Below are 26109 nucleotides of genomic sequence, written 5' to 3'. Positions count from 1 at the left end.
CTTTTATTTTGTTAATGTCTGATTCACAGCGCTCCTTTTAGTACATAATTCTATTTGGCAAATAATAATGGCAATAATATCTAGCTACTGTTTGCTGATAATATTCCAAAGGTTTCTTCAAACAAATTTATATATTTTCGTTCTTTAATAGGAGGCTTTCTCCTTACTCCGCTTACACGTTGGATATTCTGATATTTCTTTTGTTTGAATTGAATATTTAACATAAAGAGAGCCTGCAACAAATGTTAGTTCCTCTTATAAATAAATATGCAGAAGAGTTTCGTACCCCACATAAATTTGTTGTACATTTGTGGAGCGTTTCAATATAATTTTAGTCATGTATTAACTGCATTTAGATCAGTTCTTTGTTGCTCTGTCGTCATTATTTATTGCTTATATATCTCTGACTACAATCGCCTGCCTAAACCACACTGAAAGTGTATTTAATTTATTTGCCCTAAACCTTTCCCATTAGCAAGCCAAAAATTGTCTTATCACAGGCAGAAAAATAGATTAAAAGTGGTCAGGAATTGGCCACAAATTGGGAATTTACTCAATTGAATTATTAAGCAGAACTACTTGATGACAGCAGCTACGTTGGCGGGAATACCGCTCGATCGAAAGATCACTTCACTTGGACTTATCTGCTGAGTGTCCGCCACTTATTGATAGCAAACCCAACTATTGTGTGTGTCTGTGGGGAAACTCCCCGAAAAAAAAAAACAGCCAGCGAATTGCGCCCCCAGGCACGTTCCACGAGAGATCTTTGTTAAGCGAATCGATTTGATTATCTGTCCAAAAATACAACCTGGTGTCCGGGGGTGGCCCAGATAAGGCAGCAGCAGCGTCAGAGTTTGTCCAACTGTCGCGGGGGGGCGGGGGCAGGGGCAGGGAACCTCTTCGGCTGGTGGTCCTGCCTATGTGCGACGAAGGTCATGCGAGGGTAACCGCAGGACGCGGCCTGCAGCAAACCAAATTGATGGCAATTAATGCGGATTATTAGTGATTATGGGTAGTGGTGCCAGGGCCGGTCGCAGCGTGTGTCAATGCCTGAGTTGAGTACTCACGTACCTTTCGACAATTGTCGCATTAATGGGCCCAGTTTTGGCCAACATTTTGGTATGTGTCGACACTGGGCACCAACAGTGCGACACGGACTCCATGGCGGCCCAACCGCAGTGCGATTTGTCGGGGCCGTTAACCGCACAGTCGACGGCAAACGGCATCTTGCACGCCTCATTAGTGGATCGCTGGCCAAGGTGTTGGCCAAAGAATGGTCGAGTTGTCTGCTCAAGGCCGCTTGGACACATGGCCATGTCTGACCTTCACATTGGTCGATTGGTCAAGGCAACTCACAAAACTGCACTGCAATTTTAACGCTCAATTTGGTGACAAGGTAATGCAGGGGGGGGGGCTTCTCAATGGCCAGACGCTGTGGGTGAGGAGTTTGTGAGGCGGAAAGAACTCTGTCGTAGATTAGGAAACGCAATGGAAAGTATTCAATTGGGAACTACACATATTTGAGGTTTATTGATAGCCAGAGGTAGGTTGGAACCTTATTAGGTTTGAGGTCCATGTGGCCATGGAAAGAATAATATATTTCGGCTTTCTTTTTGTTTATAGTAAGCAGCGCATGCGAATGCTTTATTTATGAGGAATTAGTGCACATTTATCAAAGCAAATTAAGTTAAAAGCAGAACAGAAAATTGGACTTGCTGATGCTAAATTTTTTGGAGTGTGCTCTGTGCTAAGGAAACACTTCCCCCCCCATCCCTAAAACCGCTCGAACTGTATGTGAAAATGCCAAGGACTCTTCTCGCTGTTGCTGGAGTGCCTCGCGCAATAGGAACTGGAATGCTGAGGACTTTAGCGCCTGCTGAACCGAATCGAAATGTGCAATCGAACTGCTAAAAATGTCGAATATTTTAGGGGGCAGAGGCACCCATAATGATACCAAAAAAAAAAATACAATTGAGCCCACCAAATCGCTGCTGGGCGCCGCACTGCACCACAGCAGCCCCTCCTGCCGCCCAGCCCATTCTTTGCCACTTGCATTTTCGCATTTAATCAATGGAAAATTTACATTTTCACAATGTGTTTTACACTTTTCTGCATGTTTTTGCCCCGGCTACGAGTTGGTTGTTGTATTTTTTACCCGGTTTCTGGTTGCGCGGGTGGGGGTCGCTGTTTTTTCTTCACATTTTGTTGCTGTTGTTGCGCGGGGGCGTGGTGGTGTGTGGGGGTGGCGCCTCTTTTGTGAAATGCGGCGCGTGGAAAACTATTTGACTATTTGTTGTTCTTGCTTCATTTGCTTGCTGCTGCTGGTGCTGCTGCTGCTGGTGCTGCTGCTGTTGTTGCCACCGACTGAGGTTGACTGTGTGATTGTTGGCGGTTTGGGGCATGCAACGGGCCAAAGCCAAAAAATGCCTACGCCGGCACACGCACACACACACACACACACAGATACACTCGATACAGATACAAAGATATACAAAACCGCGCAGCGCCGCGGAACGGAAAACGAATCGAAAACGCAACGAAACAACACAAAAAAAAAAATAAACAACAAGAAAACAAGTCAAAAAAATCAGTTCCAAAGACTCAAACAATGGATACCCTTTATGCCATTATTATATGAAGAAATATACGAGAGAGAAGGTGGTGCAGTGCTCTCTTGGGTTATTTTTGGATGCAGAAACATGCTGCTCAGTAGGAGCTCTTCCATTGCCATTTTTCAAAAGCAAATCATTTCAGCCGATAAATGTATGCATTTTCTGCACGATTGATTACCTGCTATAAGCGTTTTTATATTAATATTATTTTTAAATAATTTTTTAAGCGAAGGAAAGTTTACAATTTGAAGGCGTTTGCTCGGCTGCATCATGCCCCCCCGTTCGTTAATGCCAGGGTATGGCAAACAGTCGGCGGGAGAAGCAGAAGTACAAGCAGCTGAGGAGAGGTGCAGAATGAGACGCGCAGCCACAGCCAATGTGGGCAGCAGCGGGAGAGTGGAAGGTGGCGCAGCGGAGCAGAGCGAAATGAGCCGAAAATATAAAAATGGCCAATGCAAATGGAAAATGGTTGGCCAGAAATTACAAAGAGCCATGTGTGCGTGTGTGTGTGTGTGGGTGAAAGATCTGAATGGAGCCGCCTCCCCTTACCACTGCCCTGTACTGGTACGCGCACCGCCCCCAACAATCTGGCCGCCCCTCCAATTTCCCCGAACAAATTACAAACGAAATGAGCGGCGTTTCGATTCTGTTTTTTTTTTGATTTTTCTTTTATAGGAATATACTCTGGCTGGAGGGTATTCTAGCTAATTTAGACGCTTGGGATTGAACATAACAAATATATTTCTTCATCTGTGCTAATTTTGTAGACTGCGAGAGTTTTTTTGGGCTAAGAAAAAATTTCTTTTCGGCCGAAACGCGGAACAGAACAGCAGCTGGAAGGGCGGTAAGCTCGGCATTGAAGCTACAATCGAGAAATTATATTCCAATGTGTCAATATTTATTGTGCCTGCCCCTGAAAGAGATTCTTTTTTGTGCAGTATATAAAATAAAAAACCAAATGCAAATGAGAGACGAAACAAATATGAAGATTAAAGATTTATGTGCTGAATAAATTGATAAAAATAGGCAAAAGCTGCTGATTTATTAGAGTAGTTCGTGCAGATGAACTGCATCTCAACTGTGGGCCATCAAATAAATAAACTAAAATGGTTCTTGGAGCATCAATGAACCAGCAAGGGCATCAAATGCTTCGCTTGCCACAGTTGGCCTGCCAGCCCTGTTTCCCCTTTCTTTTTTTCTGTTTTTTTCTGTTTTTTTTTTTTTGGTGATTTTTGCCAATTAGGTGCTAATGAAATGCGTTGGTAACGCTGATTGCATGTGGCCAAAAGGCTGTCCCCTGGAGGTGGTTGTGTCGGCCGGGAAGGGTGCGGGGGTGGGAGCTGCCGAAGTGCTGTCCGCAAAATCTAAAATGTCACGCGACCAAAGTCAATTGTCTGAGCAAACTTTAGTGGCCCTTTAAGCATTACATTTTAAATGCCAATGTTAGTTGTCACCCCCGTCCAGCCGTCCATCTGCTGCACGAAAGATGGCTGTGAAAGGTGTGTGTGTGTGTGTGTGTGTGTGCCCCACTGGGCGGGGCATTGGAGCGGGCCAACACCCAACCACCCTTCTTTGGGGGCTTTCGCGGTTAGCCGTTGTTAGGTCTGTCGGCCAGACTTCTTCCTGGTCTTCTGCCCGCAGTCTCCCCTCAGCCGCCACAGTGGCGGGCAAATGCTCTTCTAATGCTCTTAAAATGGAAGGAATTGGCGGAGAATAAGACTGAAAAAACCAAATGAAATTAATTCGAGCAGAGAGAGAGAGAGAGAGAGGGAGAGAGCACCAGCCAATTAGTCACTGGTGCGACATAATCCCCAATAGCTGAGATTTCCTCAACTAAATCCGCAGTTAATTCCCTAGAGCAAAAGGAGGGTCTGTCTTACCACGAAAAACAATACCATATCGATGGAGCTGGAGCAGCACTATGCAACACATATATTCCCACATTTAATTTAATTTCTTATTTACGCTGCGATTTTTAAGCTGCAATTTTTAAGCTGCGATTTTTAAGCTGCAATTTTTAACTGCAATTTTTAAGCTGCAATTTTTACGCTGCGATTTTTTAACTCCAATTTTTAAGCTGCAATTTTTTAACTGAAATTTTGTAACTCCAATTTTTAACTGCGCTTTTTCATGGTTAATTAATTTATTAAATTTAATTTATTTTTTCGCTGATTTACGCTGCGATTTTTAGCTGCAATTTTTACTTTTTAAGCTGCAACTTTTACGCTGCGATTTTTTAACTCCAATTTTTAAGCTGCAATTTTTTAACTGAAATTTTGTAACTCCAATTTTTAAGCTGCAATTTTTGCATTGTTAATTTTGAAAGCTTATTTCGCTGGCATGGCAGCGAGAGAGAGAGTTTAATTGAAATGAAAAATTCTTTTGGTGCAAAATTTTGTTGCAATTATTTGTCCATACAACAGAAATTAAAACAAAAGCCAAAAAAAGTGAGTGCCGCCTGCACTCAACTTTCATGCGCAAAAACTTTTGTGTTGCAGAGTGTAACTGGCGCTGGCTGCCTTGCGTCCACTTAATTTGTTAAATTAAAATTTCAGCGAGCAACATAATTCACGCTAATTAAATGTCCTTCAAAGGAGGAGTCGCATCTTTGATGAATGCCCCGCCCCCCAAGACGAACCAATAAATGCTCTATAAAAATCACTCGTGTCGACAACACTTTGGGGACTACTCGAGGGGCAAATAAATAAATCTGAAATCGCTTTGTTTGGGGCTTAGCTATGGCCAGGGCAGGCTATCGAATCCTTTTTCACTCCACCTCCCCCACCACCCCCAGAGTCTTTTGTTCGTTGTCAGCTTTTGGAGTACTTTTGTCACAAGGCTTGATTGACTGTAACGAGACTGATGATGGATGAACGATGGATGGGCATGGCATATGGCAAGGTGGCAAGGGAAAGGTGCAAAAAGGGTTCGCTATCCGTTGTCCTTGTTGACGCTTAACCGCATTTAATTTTATTGAATTTATTAAGTGATTAAAATGTTGTCAATATCAACCGGAGTCGGAGTCGGAGTCAGAGTCAGAGTCGAGTCATTGTTGGGCCCTGTTGTTGTTGCTGTTTGCTTTTGTTAGCCGCATTGTCACAACAAGCGAATGGCAGCCAGTCCGAGCTGCGTGTCCGCTCAACTGTCCGCTTAACTGTCCGCTTTAATCCCGACTGTGGTTGCCACACAGCAAAAACAATGCCAATATGCCAACAACCACACAGCAAACAGCAAAAAACAACAAAATACAAAAATAAATATAAAAAAAAGTTGGCAATAAATGGAAAGGGTAGTGGGGGGGGGGAGGGGGATTTCCACTGTCCACTTTATGGACAATTGTGTAGAGATCGGTTTTTCAATATTTTGTGCTGCTGCTGCTGCTGCTGCTGCTTGGGCGCTTTTTGCAGCAGAGAAATATTTATTAATGCGCATCGGTGTTTGAGCCCCCCGTGTGCTGCTGCTGCTGGCTGCTGCTGCTGCTGGTGTGGCCTTTGTGGTTGCTGTGGATTATGCGGTCGCCTGCCTCACTTGTTGCAACCAGTGAGTGCTGGCCTGGTGTTATCCTTTACCTGCAAGCCATATCCATATCCATAACCGTAGCCACCGCATCCATAGCCACAGACACAGCCACAGGTCCACAGGTTACAGGTCCACAGGTTACAGGTCCACAGGTCCAGAGATCAGAGGTCGCATTCGCATCTAGCACAAAACAATTAAACTGTTAAAAACGCGAAGCCCAAAGCGGCCTTGCACTTAATTGAATGCATCCAACGCTGCGCTGCTGCTGTCTGCGTCTGCTGCCTGCTGCCTGCATCACGTTGCCCAAAATTTACGAGACGCATGTGGCATGGTCTGGCAACGAGAACTCTGGCACTGCGGTCAGTCAAAGTCAACAGTTGGCTCCTGGGAGTTACTTAACTAGAGTTGAGTGCAAACAGCAAACGAATACGAGTGCGCCGAGAGGGTTGCCACGAGCGTAGCCAGCAGCCAGCAGCCAGTCGCAGAAGCAGCCAAAGTGCAGCCAACATATAGCCCTCGATTTGGCAGGATAAATGTTAGATTTAGCCCCCAAAATATTCACTTAGCTGTGCCCCTGGATCAACCCTCTGGGAGCGGGCAAATCCTAGATGGAATTACGTGTAAATATAGCCCCATCCTAGGAGCATCCTTGAAGCAGCAACCTTTGCCACAAAATTCAGCTTCTCGTCTCGTTGAATTTTTGGGGCAATTCGTTAAAACCCCCTACCGCTGCTGCACCCCCCGATGCCATTGTTTAACAAACCAATTAGCAATCAAAATGAACTAACACGTCGGTCCACTCGTCCCCACCGTCTGTCTGTCTGTCTGTCTGTGGTGGTGGGTGGTTGGGTGGTTGGGTGGATGGGTGCCTGTCCCGTTCCCTCCATGGAAACTGTTACTGTTTTCCGTTGTCTCCTGCTCCCTGCTGATGCTGGGGCCCCATGGAGCCACACTGTTGACAAGTCGACGAGGAATTATGGCAGCCTTTGGTTTGGGGTCTCCCTCCCCCCCCAAAAAAGAGAGCTCCCAGCCACGTTAAGAGTTAAATTTTCAGAATTCAGAAATTCGAAAGATAGCAAAACCGAAAACCCAATGGGGGTAGGTGGGTTGGGTTGTGTTGGGTTGGGTAGCAGTCCATCGTCTATAGGGGACCATCCTACTCCGGTAGTCATGTTAACAAGCAGAAATCATGACAACGTTGATGCCACTTGATGGTCGGACGGACTGCTGCTGGCTGCTGCTCTTCCCTACCCTTACCGCCGCCCTTCTCGGGGGAGTTCATTAGACGAATGCCAAAATAAAACCAGAAGAAGAAAAAAACTCCAGAGAGAGAGAGAGAGTGGAGACAAAAGGCAAACTGCAAACTGCAGAGAGGAGCTGCAGGGGTGGAGCCATCATCACTGATTGCACTTATTAGTAGCATGCCACCTGATCCCAAGCTGACTGACTACCCCCCCCCATCCCCCCACTGACACTGCATTAGGGTGCAGCACTCGTCGTGTTTAAATGTTGAAGCATTACATTTTTAATTTGATGGATCAACAGAATAAACGAATCGTAAGCGAGCGAACGACAGAGACAGGAACAGAAGGAGGAGGAACAGGAACAGAAGGAGGAGGAACAGGAGGAGTGGCAGGCGGAACGAGGTAATTGGGGAATCTGCTTGGCTCTCTGGCCCCCCCCCCCAACAGTCTCCGGTTGCCAATTTCCCAGTTCGATTACTCAGTTGGAGGAGGTTGATTGGCTGACTGACTGACTGACAGGCAGGAGGCAGGCAGGAGGAGAGCAGCTAAGAGCTCTGTCTGAGTGTGTCATATTTGTGGGAGCATTTTTTTTGGTTGAAACATTTTTGTAGGAGTTGGAGCTGCAGTGGCAGAGGGAGCTGCAGTGGCAGAGGGAGCTGCAGTGGCAGATGGAGCTGACATTCAGTTTGAACTAATTGGAAGGCATTTGCATAGCGGAAATACAAGGAGTGTCTGCCATAATATTTCAAGCAAAGAGCACACTTCCAATTGGCTATTGAAATTATAGAAAATACACGTCTCCAGGGACTGGAAATGTGTGGGATTTGCAGCAGTTGAAAGTGCATTTTATAGCTGATTGATAGATGCAATCGATTCGTTAGCTTTGTGTGTGATTATTGGACTCGATTCGATTGATATTGATATTTGAGCGTGTAAATTAAGCGTGCAAGCAGCCTGTTCGTGGGTGCTAAGTTATATTTTAATTAATTAATTATTTATATTTATTTATTTATGTATTATTTATATGATAATTAATTCTAGATCTAGGAACGCAGCTATATATATTTTTAGATTTTATTCTGCTTCGAGGGTTTTTCTATTTTTTTATTTAGACTTTTTCCATCATCCATCTTCCATCTATGCCCCCACTGACCTGGTCCGTGGCTTTGCCCTTAGCCCTTGCTTGCCCTCAGCTCAACTCTCTTTAAATGTATCTCTCTCTCCTCTCCAGCCAGTTTCAGCGCTGCTTTGATGCCTGATTTTGCATGCTGGATGCTCTGCTCTGCTCTGCTCTGATGATGCTGATGATGATGCTGATGCTAATGGCGATGCTGATGATGCTGATGATGCTTGCTGCACGGGCTGCAGTCTGATGTTGGAGCTGCTGCGTTTTAAATCCGCCTTCTGGTCAACATTTGTTGGCATGTCCATTGTCCTGGTTTTTCGTGGAAAACCAGGCCTCCCTTCCTGCCCTGCCTCCAGCCCTGTCCTGCCCTGCCCTGCCCTGCGCGGCCCTGCCTGCCCCTTGTGTCCGTTTGGGCGAATGTTCTTTGCTGCTATTGGAGCCCATTAATCATGTCATGTAATGCCGCCATAAATCCAACAACAATTTCGCTGCCCCAGCGTTGTAATAAAGAGGAGTTGCAAGTGCCCCTGCCCCTGCCCCCCCCTCCACACACTTTGTGCACATGGCGGCTGGTGGCGGCGGCGGCGGCGGCATTGCATTTTATTAAATGACCAAATGAAAAGTCGCGCTTGTTGTCTGCCTCCACAGATAGAACGGTGTGGGGAGGGGAGGGGAGGGGGCACCACTGAGGCAGAGTGACAATGGGGCAGTAGTGGATGGGGGAGTGGCGGGGAGTGGGCTTTGCTTGGTCTGAGGGGGTGGCATTGCATATTTGCGGCGCGCATTAAATTTGGCTGACAACGGCGCATGAAACATGGCCATCAATACGCTCTTGTCAATGGCTTTCTACGTGTGTGTCTGTGTGTGTGTGTGTAGCTGTAGCTGCATCTGTGTGTGTGTGTGCTGCTGCTGCTGCTGCTTTTGCTGTGTTTGGCATGTGGGCGTGTATGCAAACGCAATATGGCGACCGCAATGCTTCGGGTATTTCACAACCGATGCGCCAAGAGAAAGCGACAGAGCGGATTGGACAAGGGGGGATGCTGGTGGGGTGGGTTGGGGTAAAGGTGGCTACAGACCAGACCAGACCAGGCCAGAGATTGTAGCGCGACAAAAAATTTCACAATATCTGCAGGAAGTACGTAGCGGGGGACCACACACACACACACAGAGAGAGAGAGAGAGAGAGAGAGACAGCGCTTGGAGCGACTGACTGCCCCAAGGCAAACAGACAGACGGGTGAGTGGGTGGGGTGGGGTGGGGTGGGGGTTGCCATAATGCACCAACAATAAGAACAATGCAAAAATCAATTGAGTGCTAAAAACCAACAACAACAATTATAAAAACGAAGAGAGAGAAGAGAAGAAAGAGAGAGAAGCCATTGCCAGTGCCATTATCGTTAACGTTTCAGACGTTAAAAATAAATTTTTGCATTCCGCAAAGGTTTTCGTGCAACCAAAAAATGAGGAAAACGAACCGCCAAATAGTTTCGCGACACACACACAAACAGAACAAAAAGAAATATGCCAGGAAAACGAACCTCCCCCCCCTGCTGGGGAGGCAAAAAAATGTAGTAAATGAAGAACAAAGTCCCGACAATAATATACCCTATTAAGCTGCTCTTTATAGAAACGAACTTACCATAAATATATGTAAATACGAAGTCGACTTTGTAGCTTTTGCTGAGGGGAAACTTTTGTCTTTAATTTTTTGCCTTTCGTTTAGTACAAATCATAAAACATTTTCGTTCCTTCGTAGCATTGACAAATTATTCAGATATATTTTAATACATTACCCAAACTCATTTGAAAATTATTAAAGCAAGTGAAAGTCTCCCATTTTGATTCGTACACATTAAATAGGCAATAATAATACACACACTGAAACGGAAACTGAAACTGAAAGCTGCAAGCTGCTGTGCTAGAGGTAATTAACACACACGTGAGTAAAATATGTATGCAAAATATATGAATATATCTCGCTCACTCCGCCAGAGGGCGCACCCGTGGACAAGTAAGAATTGGGGCGCCAGTGCGTGGCACTTAGCCACGATTCTGCCATAATTTAGTCAGCTTACACGCAGCTACAAAACATATGAGTGCCACAGATTTTTGCCACTTAAGCGGAGGGTTGTGGGAAACATTTATTGAAACTAATTGCAATGTCACAGTTGTCTGCTTGTTGGCCGCTATATGCGCTGAGCTCTCGTTGAGTTTTCCCCATGAAAATAATAACTATAAAAGATTGTAGTTCCGCACCACCATTAAAGGGACACATGATTCAACAGGGTTTGCTCTTTTTGCTGGCATTGAGAAATGTGTCAGAGCCTTTAATCAGAGACATTCGTAACACACACTTGGAACTATTAGACATTCATTCACTGGAAATTCAACCCAAAGAGCGCAACAGAGAAGAAGTTGATTAACCAAACAAATTGAGTGAGTAATAATCGCATGCACTTTTTTTAGTTCAGTTTGCAACTTGCCACACAGCAGTGGGGAATTTCCCCCACTAAAACTGCCACTGCCACAAACAACAAAAATTTGTAGGCATAAACCAAAACGCAATCCTTGCCCCCAAAAACTGTTCCCTGTCGGCGTGTCCTGCCTCTGCACTTGATCCGATGAATGACAGGCAGCGGCTAATGCACTTTTGCAACCGCAGCAACGTCGGCAACTTGAAGCCGTCAAATAAATGGCCAAAAAATGCCCATGGAGGGAGGAGGTTGGTGAGGCTATCAAAGGTGAAACAATTGCAACGGCCAGACAGCCCAAAAACAGACAGAGACAGAGAGACAGAGAGGGAGGGAGGGACGGAGGGAGGGAGGGAGAGGTAGAGGGACAGTAGACAGGATGCAGGGCCAGAAAGTTTTTATGGCTGTGGAAAAGAAAGCGCTTCGACGGCGAATGAATGTCACTGTGAACATGAAGCGACATGTGCACTTTATGGCGGCCAGGAGAGCTGGGGAGTGGCATGGCAGTGGGGAGTGGGGAGTGGAGTGCAGTGTACGTACGAGGGGTGGGTGGAGGCGTGGCAGTGGTGTAGTGTAGTGTGGGAGCGGGCAGCGGTGGTGCATGAGCCATGAAGCGACAAAATCAAATTGCGTTGCAACTGATTGCGCATTGCTGCAGAGAGACAGAGAGAGAGAGAGAGGCGGTGGACAGCAGATCGCACAGGAGGTTGAGCCACGATGGGGGTTTTTCTTTTTGCCATTGTGTTGTTTTTCCTTTTTGTATAGATGCTACCCCAGGGGCTGCCACCAGGGTATGCTGCACGCGCGGGTCTCCATGTGAGAGGTGGCATAAATGCACCATAAAATATATACAATATAGGATATAGTCTGTGCTAAAACTAGCATACAAAATATATATGAATTTGTTGTGGCTTTGCCTTGGGCTTGGCCCTTCTTTTGGCCAGCTGTGTGAACTGCTTTCGTGGGTATCTGCGCGTTGTAACGCTCATCGCTGGCTTTCTTATGCGCTTCTCGTTTATTTTTTTTTTTTTTTGTGCTCATTCGGGGAGGTGGCTGAACTGACAGTCACGGCGGCAGCTGTCACTTGGACAGTTGTTCGAGAGGCATCAGCGACACCAGCCAAAGCAAAAACAGCAAAAACAACAGCAACAAACGAGCGAAACGAGCGAAACGAGCGAAACGAGCGACACGAAGCAAACACTAACAACAGGGCAAACAACAAAGAGTCGCGACAGTGACATGAAGGCATTTTATTGCAGGCGGAGGCACTGGCACTGGCACTGCCAGTGGCAGGCGTTTTGCTGGAGTTGCATTTGGCAGGAACGATGACTGGGGGCAGACGGGCGGCTGCAGCAGGAGCAGTGGTCACAAGTCACCGACGCGTCGGTCACCCCGACTCCAGGTCCAGCTCCGGTCACTCAGTTGGCAAATCAAACCAAATTACAGTCAAAACCTTTTCCCTAATTGTTGGCCTAACACGTTCTGACCACTTTTCAACTTGGCCCCAGCCCCCAGCTCCAGTTCCAGCTCCAGGCCCAGCAACACGACTCGACTGGCCATTGAACCGTGATTCTCTTCGGTCTAGGAGCCACCAATTTGCGGCTAATTAGGGCCAACTAATGGCCAAATGTTCTACCTGTTCTCGTATCTCTCTCTCTTTCTCTCTTCCACTCAAGTGTCACACGTGGCGTATGCGTAATATGCATTTGCTACGAATGTGTTTTGGAGTCACTAATTGGCAGCCAAGTGGCAGTCATTGTTTAAGAATAAATTGGTGATGGCTTAGAGTATTTTGTGGAATTTTTCCAAAAGATTTCCACGGCATTTTCACCATTTTCATTGGCCATTTATCTTGATAATAAATTCAGAAATTAGGCCGATGAGCATGGGTGTGTTTTAGCTCAACATTTCTACGTATAGAGTGCCGCCCAAGCCTGAAATTGTGCGCTCTGATATAGTGGACATATCTTAACTGTTTTTCCATATTAATTTCGTAGAGCTTGTCCAACATTTTCCAGCACTTTTGCCAGCTACGGCTAAGTGTACAGAATTTTTTTTTATTTTTAAAATTTTTTAATGGATTTTTTTATATACAATTTGCTGCCACATTTGAACACGTTTGTTGTTCCGCTTCAAGTTAAATTTAAATCAAGCTTAATGCTCTTGCTCATTGTTGGCGGCTGCTTAAGGGGGCTTTTGTGTAAATGAAATCTCCACAGGCAAATAATAAATAATCTAGCTACGTTCATCTCTCTCTATGCACCCCTCTCGCTGCTGCATCCCTCTCTGCTGCGTTTCTCTCGACCCACCCTGCTGGCATCTCGCTCTGTGCTGAAACAATCACACATATGAGAATGGAATCCTGAATTCCGAGCTCCTGGCTAGCCACAGACAACACTTCACTTGCAGTTGCAGTTTGCAGTTGGCCGTACTCCACCAGCAACCCCTCCCCAACCGCCCCCCCCCCCGCTCTTGTCAGCTTAGCAGCGCCATTTTGTGTGTGTGTGTGTGTGTGTGTGTGCGTGTCTGTTGGGGTCTGTGTGGATTATTTGCGCGAGTGAATATTAAATTTGAACCGCAACCGAACGAGCCAAGCCGCCAGCAACAGCAATCCGTGAGGAGGTCTATGGGCCGGGTTGGGGGCCATTCGAGTGGGTCGAGTGGATTGAGTGGTGCGGGCCGCCTGGCACGCAAGTTAACTTCCGCTCTTGTGGCTAGACAGAGATGGGCATACACTCGCCGAGTGAGAGAGAGAGAGAGGGTGAGATTTTGCGTATTGCTTCTGCATAAAGTCCAATTATTTGGCATTGTTTGCCTGGACAGGCGCAGGGGAAGAGTTGCGGCAGTGGTTCTAGTGGGGCTGCTGGCTCCTGCCTGTGGGTGTTCTCTTTTTTTGTTGTTGCTGTTGTTGTTTAACCCCAGATGCAGCTGCTAATGTAGTGGCGTTGTTTGGCGGTCACGGTAGGCACTTTTTTTAATGCCACGTCCCATTTTACCAATATTTGGATCCCACCCAGCACCCAGCAGCCAGCAGCCCGTGTCAGTGGAGAAATAATTTTGGTTGTTTTTGGGGTAAGGGAGCGGGAAGGGCCCCCCCCGAACGACCGCTTTTGTTTATTTTTCGCGGGTTGATTTTCTGGGGCGGTGGGGGAAATGAATGAAAACAAATTTGCAACTTGTTAGTCCAAAGGTCAAACATGTAAATTGGTGCAGGGGCGGGCAGCTTCAATGGGTTCCAATGGGTTGCGCTTGGGCTTGGGGGCTTGTGATGGAGTGATGGTTAATAATTGAGACCGAATGGAGATGATGAAAATTATTGAAGTAATGCCAGCGGAAAATTTAATGAAATTTCTTATCGAATATATGGTTAGATCCAGTTGGAGGTGAGGTCGGAGGGTGGCTTCGGCACAGGCTTTGAGTGACTGTTGAAATGTTTTCAAGCTGAATATTCTAGGGTTTTGTTGATGGGCAATAAATTAAATGCAAATGGTGGTAAGAAATTCCAATTTAAGATTTTAAATGGATGTAGGGGAATGTTGACTGGATTCTGGCTGGGATTTGAGGTGTTCTATTAGTGGTATAAATATGCAAGAACGCGAATTAAAATGTACTTTAATTTCTGTAATAGTTATTAAAAAAATCTACAGCATTGAGCATGCTCTTGGGAGAGTCGTACAATATTTTTGTATACCCTGCATTTATGTTTATTTTTATTTATAAATACTTTACACTAGTTCCCTGTGGTTGGTGCGTTTTTTGAGCTAAGCTGCAAGCGCCACTGATTTTTTTGTGTGCGGTTTTACTGTGCAGCATATTTCGATCAAATTCGCTTCTGCTTCAGCTCATATTTTAAATATGTTCCTCCCCGTTGCTCCCCTTCGTCCCACGCCGCTGCATAGCCCTGCCTCTGGGCTATTTACTCGAGTGAACAGAATTCATATTAATATTATGTTGATTATGTTGTATGCCTCACATAATGCGGCAAAGGCAACAAACTTATAAATATTTTTTTACATCCGGCTTGCGATTTAGGTAGAGCGTGTGTAGAGTGGCAGCGAGGGGGGAGAGAGAGAGTAGCATAATGAAGATGAGCAGGAGGATTACACAAGGGCAACACACACAGAGAGAGAGAGAGCAGGAGAGCAGGAGAGAAATGTTTCAGTGTCGATCCCTCCACTCGACGCTTCCCTCCCTGCACGCACCTCACCCCCCCACCAGCAGCGCTGTAAGGAGGACACACTCCTGCCAGTAGACAGCATTGAGAGTGTGTTATCTTTTTGGGAAAATCGCTAACAATAAATAATTTATGTGCAGCGGCAAATGATAATGAAAAAGCCACCCCACGGGCATGGCCAATGGCTCAACCTTCCCTTCTCCGCTGGCGCCCACCCAACAGCACATAAGTGTATCTCCATATAGATACAGATACAGATACAGCTACAGATACATATATAGATACATATGTATATACATATGTATGTATGGTTGGCAGGGGTTAGGGTTGTGACTGCCTTTCGCTTTCGAAATGGACTTTTTAAGGCGATTTTCCCAGCGGCCAGTTGAGTGGCATGGCATTGAAATCACAAATCCAAATCGTACCAAACAACCAAACAACCAACCACTTCAAACGGGGATGCACTGGAGTGGGATGGGGAGGGGAGGGAAGGCACATAACATTATCGGGCATATGCAGGACTGGCAAAGCGCACTTATGATGAATGTGCTTGTCGCTCCTTCTGGTTTCTGGTTTCTGGTTGTATTTTATTTTTATTTATTTTCGTGCACGACCCCCCGGCGCGTATTAGATATCAAACAATGGCCTCTCGCGACTCGACTCGATCCTGGGGTAACGAAACAGCCAACAGAACGACAACAGTAAGTGCAAGCGGCCAAAAAGGGTCCTAGACATTATTGTATCTGTGCAGCCACGAGTGTGGGCTCGGCCAGCCATTTTCACGCGAAAATGTGTGTCAAGGCCAGTGAACTTGGGCACTTTGGGATACCAAAAAAAGATCATTTGAAATTGGAAGTAGCTCGGGGAATATTTCTTGGTTGTTGCTACATTTTTAAGTAATAAATAAAATGTTCCCAAAGGCTTAGCAGCCATTCTGGCGAGATACCTGCTGGAATTACTTTTCCACCGGTGGATCCTTAAGCTTAAGCTTTCCCTGCCTCAGTGATGATATTTGTCGTAAGCCCAAAATAATTATGCACAATTTTAAGATGCTGTCAGCACTCAGTGCTGCTCTCCCACACTGACTGGCAGCCTGCTCAGCGTCCCCTCTGCGCCCTCGGCAATCAAATGATGATGACAGGAACTGCCAGTCTGTCTGGCAACCACAAAGTGTCATATGCCGAGTATTAAACATAAACATAAAAGCAGCTTCAAGCTCGTTTTTTATCTGTGTGCTCTTTCTGCTCATTTTTTAATTAGCCGCAAGAGCGCTGGCGCTTTTAATGAGACAACCACAGTACCTCCTCCCCCGCCACTTGGCGTATACGCAATGTGCGTGGCACATGTGGCACACAGGAGTGTGGATCAGCTAAGGGAAAGTAATCCCCAAAAGGAAAGCATTAAATGGGGTAGAAATATATTTTTTCAAAAGGGAATTTCTAATCCGAAATTTTTGTGCTTGTCGCTGAATCTTAAGTCTGTAATCTGAGACGACATGGCATGAAAGCTTTAATGATTGTTGGTACACTTTTTTCAATGTCCGGCATATCGATATTTTCACTGGTGATGGCACAAAAGCTGATGCCAATCGATAGTCCAAGCATCTAAGTCAACTTTATCGTTTTTGCTGGCTGGCCCATTAATGTTTATTGCTCCCAGTGAGCCGCCCCCACCAACCACCCCTTCTGTGAGCCATCAGAACCATCATCATCATCATCGTCTTTGATTTACTTCCATTTTGGAATCGCCTCTCCAAATGCATTGGCATGTTAAAGTTTATTGCCATGTGCATTAGCAGATACACACACACAAACACACACATACACTGGCAGCACACACACACACACACTCGCAACACACACGATTTACATTGTTGCTGTTATAGATTTTCGTCAATTGTCTGGCCAAACATTTGGCGTTGCATTTGTGGAGCACACACACAGAGAGAGAGAGAGAGCGATGCATACATACATCGCTATAAAGTTATCGCTTTTGAAAAGCGCCTGTCAATTTTTCCAATCATCAAGCCTAATGAAAAATCTAGCTCACTGGCATGCGATAGCAACAGCAACAGCAACAGCAATAGCCAGGCAACAACCACACGATACACAGCCAGAGGGCCAGCAAAACACCCCAACCAACGCCCAACAGTAGCGGCGGCAACATTTTTAGTGTGTCCCCCCCCACCCGTCCACTGGCAATGTTGCATACAATTCTGACAATTTTCTGACAGCAAACATGCCAACACTCAAAAATCGTAGCATGCTTTTTTGGGCAGCGCAGCGCCGGATAGAGCTGGGGCTGGAGCTGGGGCTAGCAGCTGGGTGAGCCTTGTGTGCGGGCTATGATGGGTGTCGGTGGTTCGGAGTTGCGGTGCGGCATGTTAAATATACGTCACGGGCTACAACGAGCACATGCCTAGCAGCGAACAAAAAAGTTTCAAGGATATAACAACGCCAACACCAAACGATAACAACAGCAACAACAATAATACCAACAATAATAGCGGGTAGGAAATGGTAAATTGTTGTTGGGCAGCCCAACAAAACAAAATTAAACCAAAAACCTACTTTGAATGACGACTGATTTGAGCACGGCTTTGTGATGGAAACTCTGAGAAATTATGGCACAAAAATTGCTTGCAATGGAGCGAACAAATTGCATTGCAGCAGCTAAATATTTATGGTAATTGTGGAAGATATAGTTTGACATGCAGCAGGGGGAATGGGGGTTTTACTTGCTGTGGAATTAATGTAAAATTATTTATTTTGCTGAGATTGCGCTTTGGCTTTGATTTTTGTTCCCTTCTTTGGATACGTTTTTCTGTTGTAGATTTTTATTATTATTTATTTATTATTTATTTATTTTCTATTATAGATTTATAGTAACAGAATTTTGATACGTTTTCATTTGTATTATCTGACAATATTAGCCCCTGGCCCAATCTGTTTTCAATGCGAAATCCTACTACCCACTTGCCCGCCCCGTGAAACTTTTCTCCTTTCACTTTCTCCGTTGCGCCGCTGCTGTTGGTTTTCCTTTACACATTTTCCGAATGTTTTACTTGGCCCTGAATAGCTTTTTAACAGAAAGTAGCCCCAAGTGAGGTGCACAAAACAAAACAAAAAAAAGGCGACACTCACAAAAGACAAAAAAATGAACTGGTACGAAAATGTGTAAAAAATTGAGGGTTGTCCTTGTGCTTCTGTGTCCAGGCTGCCTGCTCATATTTCACAGACACCGGGAGAACAGACGACCAGGCAGTGGCAGGGGGGGGGGGCAAGGGACATCGACACTTATTGTTATTAGCATCCCGGGATCAGAGCTCTGGCCATTGTCCGAAGGGGTAAGGGGGCAAGGCGACAGAGACCAGGGCCCAGAACGTGTTAACCTTTTGCTTGGTGGGTGGTAGGTGGGGGGTGGTAGGTGGTAGCTGGTAGGTGGGTTCGCGTCCATTTCAAAAGCCAATTACATGCGCTTTTAAGCGTGTAAAGTTTTGTAATATGATTTGTGTTGGCCACTCGCACACACACACACACACACACTCTCTCGGCCAGTCTCGAATGTCCCCTGCTGTCCTGCTGTCCTGCTGCTGCTTTTTATGAACATGTCCTGTCCGTGCACATTAATGCCTTTTGCCCAGCCGTGTCCTAGCCATGGCAACCCCCAAAAACCCAAGCACCAGGTGATATGCCACTTTATAAATGGATTGAGAAAAATACAACAACAACAACAAAAAGAACACAAAGATGTTCCTTTCTATATATGTATATATTCCATATTAAATATCACAATGCTGGCCATCAAATTATTGTCATAAATAGTTTTTCGAGACTGAAAACGTAACACTCACAAAATTCGATATTCGGCCAAACGAGAATCATCCTTTCTAAATAAATAAATTTCCGGCGAGTTTTGTATTTTCAATGTCTATTTTTTGTTGTATTTTTGTTTTGTTTTGTTTTATATGATTAAAATTGAAACGTTCGGTAGCTAAAAGCCAAGTCTAAGGCGCTCGTTTATACCATTCGCTTTGTGTTTCAATTAAATTGTGCTTGGAAATTGTAATTAAATATTACGGGTAAGCGCAGAGCCACAGCCACAGCCACGGCCGCACAGAATCATTTAAATAATATTCATAATTATTTGATTATTCCTTTTCTATTTATATTTATTTTCGTGTATTTTTGCAGCTCTCTTTTAGCCATGGGATCCCAGCAGCAGCACAAAGACTTAATTGTCGCTGAGTTTATTGCTAGTCTGGATCCCGCACGGCGCCGACAGATGGGCCGACGCGGCTCACCGGACTTCGATGTGTGTCTGAACGTAATGATGAACCGGCCGCGGACTGCCACCCGATTCACCCTGCCATCGCAGCTGCACATACGCCAGCCGATTGGCATTCCGGCCCCAAACCACTTTGCCCAGCAGCTGCGCAACCAGGGCGGCGGCGACTGGCCTGGCCTCAATCTGGACAACGTGGTGCCGGCTGTGCCGCGCCATCAGATGATTGCCCGCATTGGAGGCGGCGATGCCGAGCTGGTGCCCGCCCCAGCCCTGGGCCAGGGACAGGGACAGGTACTGGTCCACGGACAGGTCCACGGACAGTTCCACGGACAGGGCCATGGTGGCGGCTATCAGTTGGACAACAATGAACTAGCTCCGCATGCTGGCGGCTTCTGGCTGCGCCATCGTGCTGCCATGAATTTGAATATCGCTCATCGCGGCCTCAGGGGCGTCGCGGGCCGCGGTATTGGTGGCCGAGGACAGGGCCGTGTCGCCCACAGACGATATCAGCCGGGAGATGGCACAAATGGCGGCGGAGCTGCTGCTGCTGTTCCCGCTGCCGTTGCCGTTGCCGCTGCCGTTGCTGCTGCTGCTGCTGCTGGTGGCGATGGCCCTGGAGTTGGCCAAATTGTCGCACAGGGCGAGGACGCACAGGCACAGCTGCGCGAGCAGGTCGGTGCGGGCGATGGTCCCGCCATGCAGCAGCCAGCCGCCCACGCAGCCATGGACCTGGCTGGTCAGGGTCGCGGGGACATTGTGCTCCCAGCCAGGCGTCGACCCCGGCATCGTCACATTTTCAACATTGTGGGACACTTTCTGCGCGACATCAATCGCCGTCGCCTGATCTTTGATCACGCCCGTGCCCAGATCCTGCAGGCGGCCGACGTCGTTGCACAGCAACAGGAAGCCAACGGCGAGCCGGCCCCAATGGCGGCCGAAGCGCAAGAGCAGCAGGAGCCCATCGTTGATGGAGCACACCAGGCACCAGCTGTGGCCGCTGACGACGAAAACGCACAGCCCCATCCCCATCCCCATGGATTCAACGTGAACGAATATCAGCCCGAAATGGAAGACGATTTCGATGCGAGCTTTGTTGAGGCTGACGAGGATTTCTGGGCAGCCGGGGAACTCGAAGCGGACGACGACAACGCAGAGGAGCCCGAAGCCGAAGCCAACGAAATTGTAGAGTCGGAGGACGCCCAGCAGCAGGCCACGGGAATGGCAGGAGCAGGAGCAGCGCCAGCGCCAGTGCCAGCGCCAGTTGCGGATCCAGCAGTGCCCCTGGATCGTCTGCATGATTTATTCGCACAGATACAGGAGTGTTTGGCGACCATTGTGCAGCAGGTGGACAGCTACAAGAAGATCCTGCAGCCAGAGGAGCAGCAGCATGGCGACGGCGATGGCGATGACGATGGCGAGGGCCACGGCGATGGCGGCGGCGATGCCGTCTAGCCAGCAGGTCCAGAGTGGGGGGGGCGGAGTTGTGTTTGCCTGCTCCCCGGGCCGCCCTGCCCGCCCTGCCCGCCAGTATTTGTTGACTTGTGTGGCATACGTGTTGAATACAATTATTGTTTGCATCGATTCGATATCAAAATCAAAATTGCACGTGCTCTACGCACAGATCTTAGGAAATAAATGCAAAGCGATTCAGCATACAAATAACTGGCCCGGCCCCCCCCAAGGGGCGGCGCTGTGCCCCTGTAAATAATATTTATTTGAGCGGGAAAAGTCTGCCCATGGCTTGCTGGGGCCCTCTCGATCGAGTGCATTTCGTGCGCGAATTTCAAGAGTGCTAAAGAAATGACATGCAAATTAGTTTTGTTCGAATGACTGACAAGCTGCAACAGAAGGGGCGCAGCCAGCAGCAGGACGACCGACACGACACAGCAACGGACAGACAGGCAGGCAGGCAGGCAGGCAGGCAGGCAGTCAGGGCAGACAGGGGCAACCAGCAGCAGCACCCAACAATTTCCAATGAAAGCAGCCAAAAGCAAAAGGGAAAAGGGTTGCACCCACCATAAACTGCAGCCCAAAAACCGAATCCGAGTCCAAACCCAGAGCTAGTCGCAATCGCCGTTTGCTCTGGCCACATAAATAAAACAGAAAATTTTTGCCAGGCTATAGGGACGCGTCTTTATGGCCACTCACTCCTTTGCTGCTTTGCCCCGGTTACTCCTTTTTGCTCGCGCACCGCCTTGAACTCCGCTGACCGCAGCACAGCACAAAAGCGAGTGAAAGGATTGAGCCGCCGTGGAACTACCTGCAGCAGGCTCATGCCAGGCTCACGCTTACAGCCCTGCCAAATTAGTCGATAGCTGTGTGTGCGTGTGTGTGTGCTCTCTCCCGCCCCTGGCAAAAACAAAAATATTTGACAATTTAATTAGTTGAAAATTTGCTGGATTATCGCTGTGCACACATCACATTCGAACCCATGCCACATGGCCACACACATGACTCTAATCTGACGCATATGCTGGCCAATGAATGGTTCGGCATTGGGTGCATGGGGGGGTGTTGGAGTGGCGTCTCCCTGTATCCCTGTGTCCCTGTGTCCTGCAGCTTGTGGTTGCCACTCGCCGCATCAGTGATAGCGCCGCAGTAGCTTTTGATCCCCAGCTGCTTAGTGGAAATTTTTAATTAAAATGTTCTGCCCTGCACTGCATCTCATTTGGCTTTGACCTTTGACTCGACGCTGCTCTAATGCCACTGACGGGGGATGGGGGGTGGCGTTATCAAATTTAATTAGCTTAGCTCCCGGTCTTTGGGCCAGAATGCAGAATGCAGAGATCCTTTGACAAGAAGCCAAAAGAAAAGGAAAAAAAAAAAAAAAAAACAAAAAACATTTGACACACACGAGATTAAAGGGAATGGGTGGGGTGGTGGTGGTGGTGGTGGTGGTGGTGGAAGGTGTCAAAAAACGCAGCAAAAAAAGCTCTGCTGCTGCTGCTGCTGCTGATTGCACCCCCAAAAACAAAATTTAATAAGCAAAACATCGGCTTGGGGTGTCGATTCGAATGACAAGTTTCGCATTGATCCTAACTCACTTCCGGCTCCGGCTCCGGCTCTCTCCCGTTCTCTCTCTCTCTTTCGTTTTGGAATGCATTAGAAATGAATGAGGCCAGGGGAAAAACGGATACTGTAGATGTCAGAACAGCCAGCAACATCCTGACAGCAGCAGCAACAGCAGCAGCAACAAAAGCAGTTGAAAGGCGCAGCCATCCACAGACTGCCACATGCTCAACGCAAAACAACAATGAATTAAAGCAATGCATACACTGCGACAAAACTGCGGCAAATAAACTGGCAAATAAACTACAGTTTTAGCTAGTTTATTTATGCATTTAAATATATAGAATGCCTGCAGCATAATTTACCTTAAGACTCACCCCCCCAAAAACTCAACCATTTATTTGGCATTTATTTTTGTTTTTTCTTTTGCATATTTTTTAAAATATTTTTCCAACGCACAATTAAAATAAAATAATCAAAAATGATTAGCCATAAAATATGTGCAAGTTTTTGCTGAAAATTGATTGGCTGCAAAATGTTTCTTTATATGTGGCAGGCAGTGGCAGTGGCTGCTCCTGCTGCTGCTGCTGCTGCTGTTCGTATTCTTTGGGGCATATCACACATTCTGGGGGGCACTCTCTCAGACTGTTTTGCAATGTATTCCCCAAGCACAGTCATACACACACACACACACACACACATTTACTCGCAGATTGTTGCACTGTTGCACGTACATTTTAAAAACGGAAGCGCACGGAATCGAACAGCAAACAGCAAACAAACAAATTTCAATTCGTTAACGCCCAGGCCTATTGTTGCTGTTGCTGCACAACAACAACAGCAGCAGCAGCAGCAGCAGCAGCAGTGGCAGCAACAAATTGTGGCAGAGTGAGCGACCTAAAAAGGACACCCAAAAAAAAAAAAAAAAAAAAAACGAAAAGAAGGCAAAAAGCAAAAAGTACGACAAGGACAAGCGGCCAAGTGGCGTTAAGTTTTTTGCATGTTTTCTAAACAACAAGAGCCACACACACACACACACACACACACACCACACATGGATTGCCTGCTGCTGCCCCGCTGCTGCACTTTTTCGCCAATGCAATCTAAACCGTAATCCAATAAAATCGACTGCAGGAATGTTTTTTGCACCCAAACAACAACAACAACAACAAAAATGGCCAAAATTTTTGACAGTTCATTGTGCGAAAGCCCCGGATAAGTCCCCCCCCACCCGCCACCACCCATCCACCCACACGGCAATCTGCGAGCAGCGAGCAGCCCATGAAATGGGTTTTTTTTGTGGGTGGGCGGGTAGAGGAGTCAAGTCAATAGATGCAAAGAATGTTGCATATGGAGGCGAAAGATGGGTGGGTGGCAGAAGCGGTACGGAGCTAGGGTGCGGAGGGGGTGGTAGGAATCTCGGCCTAAAGTGCTGAAAGCAAAAAAGAACAGCCCACAGAGAGAAAGGCAGCGAGAGAGAGAGAGAGACTCAATGAAGGGGGAGAGGGAGAGGAGAGAGAGAGAGTGGTTTTTGGTAGATTCGGAAGAATTGTTGCGAAATTGCTATTTGCACTCAATAACACCCAGCAGCAGCCCCAAGCCCCTGTCCCTGCCCCTGTCCCTGTCCCTGTCCCTGTCCCCGCCCTGCCCACATACAATCTGCCCACATTCAGTGGAGTTGGCAACCAGAACCGTTCTGGCCACAAGCGCTGACCCAACTATATCGGATACCCGCAAAAAAAATGCATGGCTTGGGCACTGGACACAGGGCAGGGCCCTGCACTGGACTCAGTGGGAAGGGGCATGCGGATGGTGTGGCGGCACAATTGCAGCATGTTGCAGAAACAGCAGCAGCAGCAGCAGCAGCACCGCTACAAGGAAGCGCAAAAAGCAGCAAAGAAACGAACAGAATTTTGTGCGCCATAAAGCATAAAAAAAGAAAGAAAAATGTTGGGGATGGGCGAGAGATTTTTTTGTATATTGTTTTTGTTTTGTTTGGAATGGCTGACAAAGCGCAACAGAATGGGGCAGCAATAAGGAAAGGGTGCAGAGCGGGCGGGTAGGGGTAGGGGTAGGATGCAATGCAGCAGCATGAAGAGGGCCGGGTGCTGAAGACAGGTCGAAGGAGGGACCCTTGTCAGCCGCATGGCCGCGTGGCAAGCAGGAGGAACAAGCAATCTGAAGAGTGTCAGCATAGGGTGGCGGGAGGGGGCAGGGGGATGGATGGGCGAACATTTATTGTGGCTGCATCTGTGGATAAGTATGATAGGGGGAGACTTGAAATTTATCGCAGCGCCCACACGGAACAAGAGAGGAACTACTCGAAGGAACTACTCGAAGGAACTACTCATGCACAGCAGAGGGAGGAGAGGTAAGGTAGTAAATAATTTTCATATATAAAGAGAAATATGCTCGTGGAAATTATGGCCATGGTTTGAGGTAATTTCTGCTTAGTTTATGTATAAAATATTCCATAAATGTGTAGCTTAGAGCTATAAATATAATTATTTTAGCTAGATGCCAGAGCAGCCAAAGCTTCATCTTTTTAGTACGAATCCTCAGCTACTTGCACACATATTAATAAATAAATAAATGCACCTATAATTATAAGTAACTCCGAATGCCTTAGCATCGCAGCCATTTGATCTGCGACATCTACACAGAAAATGCAAAATAATCATCTGTTTGTATGCTTTAATTTATTTATTTGCGCTCCGATAGGGCTACAAGTATTGGGCATAGAGAAAACAATTATGCAACTATTTCGTTGATATTTTAAAACATTTTTCAGTTCGTGACTTTATTTAATGGCGCTGTCCTTCAATAAATCAAACCACTAAATGTAGTTAATTCTGAGCGAACCCTGTCGCCATTCCCCGAGTACTTTCAAGTGTTTCTTTCGCTTACACTTATGTACGTAAATGCAACCTCAATTACTCCGATTCATGTGTGTGTCTCCTCCCCATCCTCATCCCCATCCCCATTCCCATTCCCCTGTAATGCACTTTAGAGCTCGAGTTTTTCCCGAAAAAAAAGAAAACAGAAGTCAGTGACGGGAAATCTGTGTGTGTGTGTGTGTGTGTATGTGTGTGAGGCATTTAGGGTGTCGCGGCCACGCCCATGGCTGGCTCCGTTACCCTGCCGGACTGGACCCACTGCGCTGGTCGCGCGCGCGCGCCCAGGCCGCCCAGCGGGCACGCATTTTCCGCAACTCAAATGCACGCGACACGGCACAGCGGTGCATTGCACAGCGCGAACGATCCCCGCAAAGGATGTCCCGTTGCTGCTGCTGCTGCACCCAGTCCCATTCCCAGTCCCAAGCACCGATCCTGCCCAGAGCCGATTGCATTCCAATGAAGCGAACATCGTAAAGCCACGGGCGCGAGAGGCCTGCCTTCGTAGAAAGTTGCACAAAAAGGGACGCGAAAAAGGATCTGCAGGCCATCGCAGAGTCGCAGAGTCCCTCTCTCTGCCGCTCGATTCGCGTGCGCAACTCAGCGGGCGACATGATTCTGGACTGGCTGCCGTTTTGGCCCACACGCTGCGTGTTGACAGATACTGAGAAGAGCGACAGAGAGATCTCTGGAGAATTCAGCACAGTGCGGAGGGAGAGCGGGCGAGCGGGAGAGCGGGCGAGCAGCTTCTGTGCACGCGCAGGCTCGTTGCCG

At 47.1% G+C, this 26109-nt stretch overlaps 2 protein-coding genes across 5 annotated transcripts in view; one reads left to right on the top strand and one right to left on the bottom strand.

Annotated features, from left to right (window-relative positions):
• Nucleotides 1-26109, bottom strand: part of LOC111065365 — a 72139-nt gene that overhangs the window by 15910 nt on the left and 30120 nt on the right. The gene's annotated exons all lie outside the window — the stretch shown is intronic.
• Nucleotides 10284-20886, top strand: LOC111065364. Of its 4 annotated transcripts, none has more exons than XM_022353492.2 (2): nucleotides 10284-10424; nucleotides 19339-20886. In XM_022353492.2, exon 2 carries the CDS (start codon nucleotides 19352-19354, stop codon nucleotides 20882-20884), a length of 1533 nt encoding a protein of 510 aa, XP_022209184.2. In that variant the 5' UTR covers nucleotides 10284-10424; nucleotides 19339-19351; the 3' UTR covers nucleotides 20885-20886. The 4 variants fall into 4 exon arrangements, with proteins under 4 accessions (XP_022209184.2, XP_022209186.2, XP_022209185.2 ...); XM_022353494.2 differs by having other exon boundaries at nucleotides 10284-10439; XM_022353493.2 differs by lacking the exon at nucleotides 10284-10424 and adding an exon at nucleotides 10832-10936.

The sequence above is a fragment of the Drosophila obscura genome, unplaced genomic scaffold (assembly GCF_018151105.1).
Source record: "Drosophila obscura isolate BZ-5 IFL unplaced genomic scaffold, ASM1815110v1 contig_73, whole genome shotgun sequence".
Lineage (NCBI taxonomy): Eukaryota > Metazoa > Arthropoda > Insecta > Diptera > Drosophilidae > Drosophila > Drosophila obscura.
The sequence above is the reverse complement of the archived record's forward strand: the minus strand, read 5'-3'. Positions and strand labels throughout refer to the sequence as shown.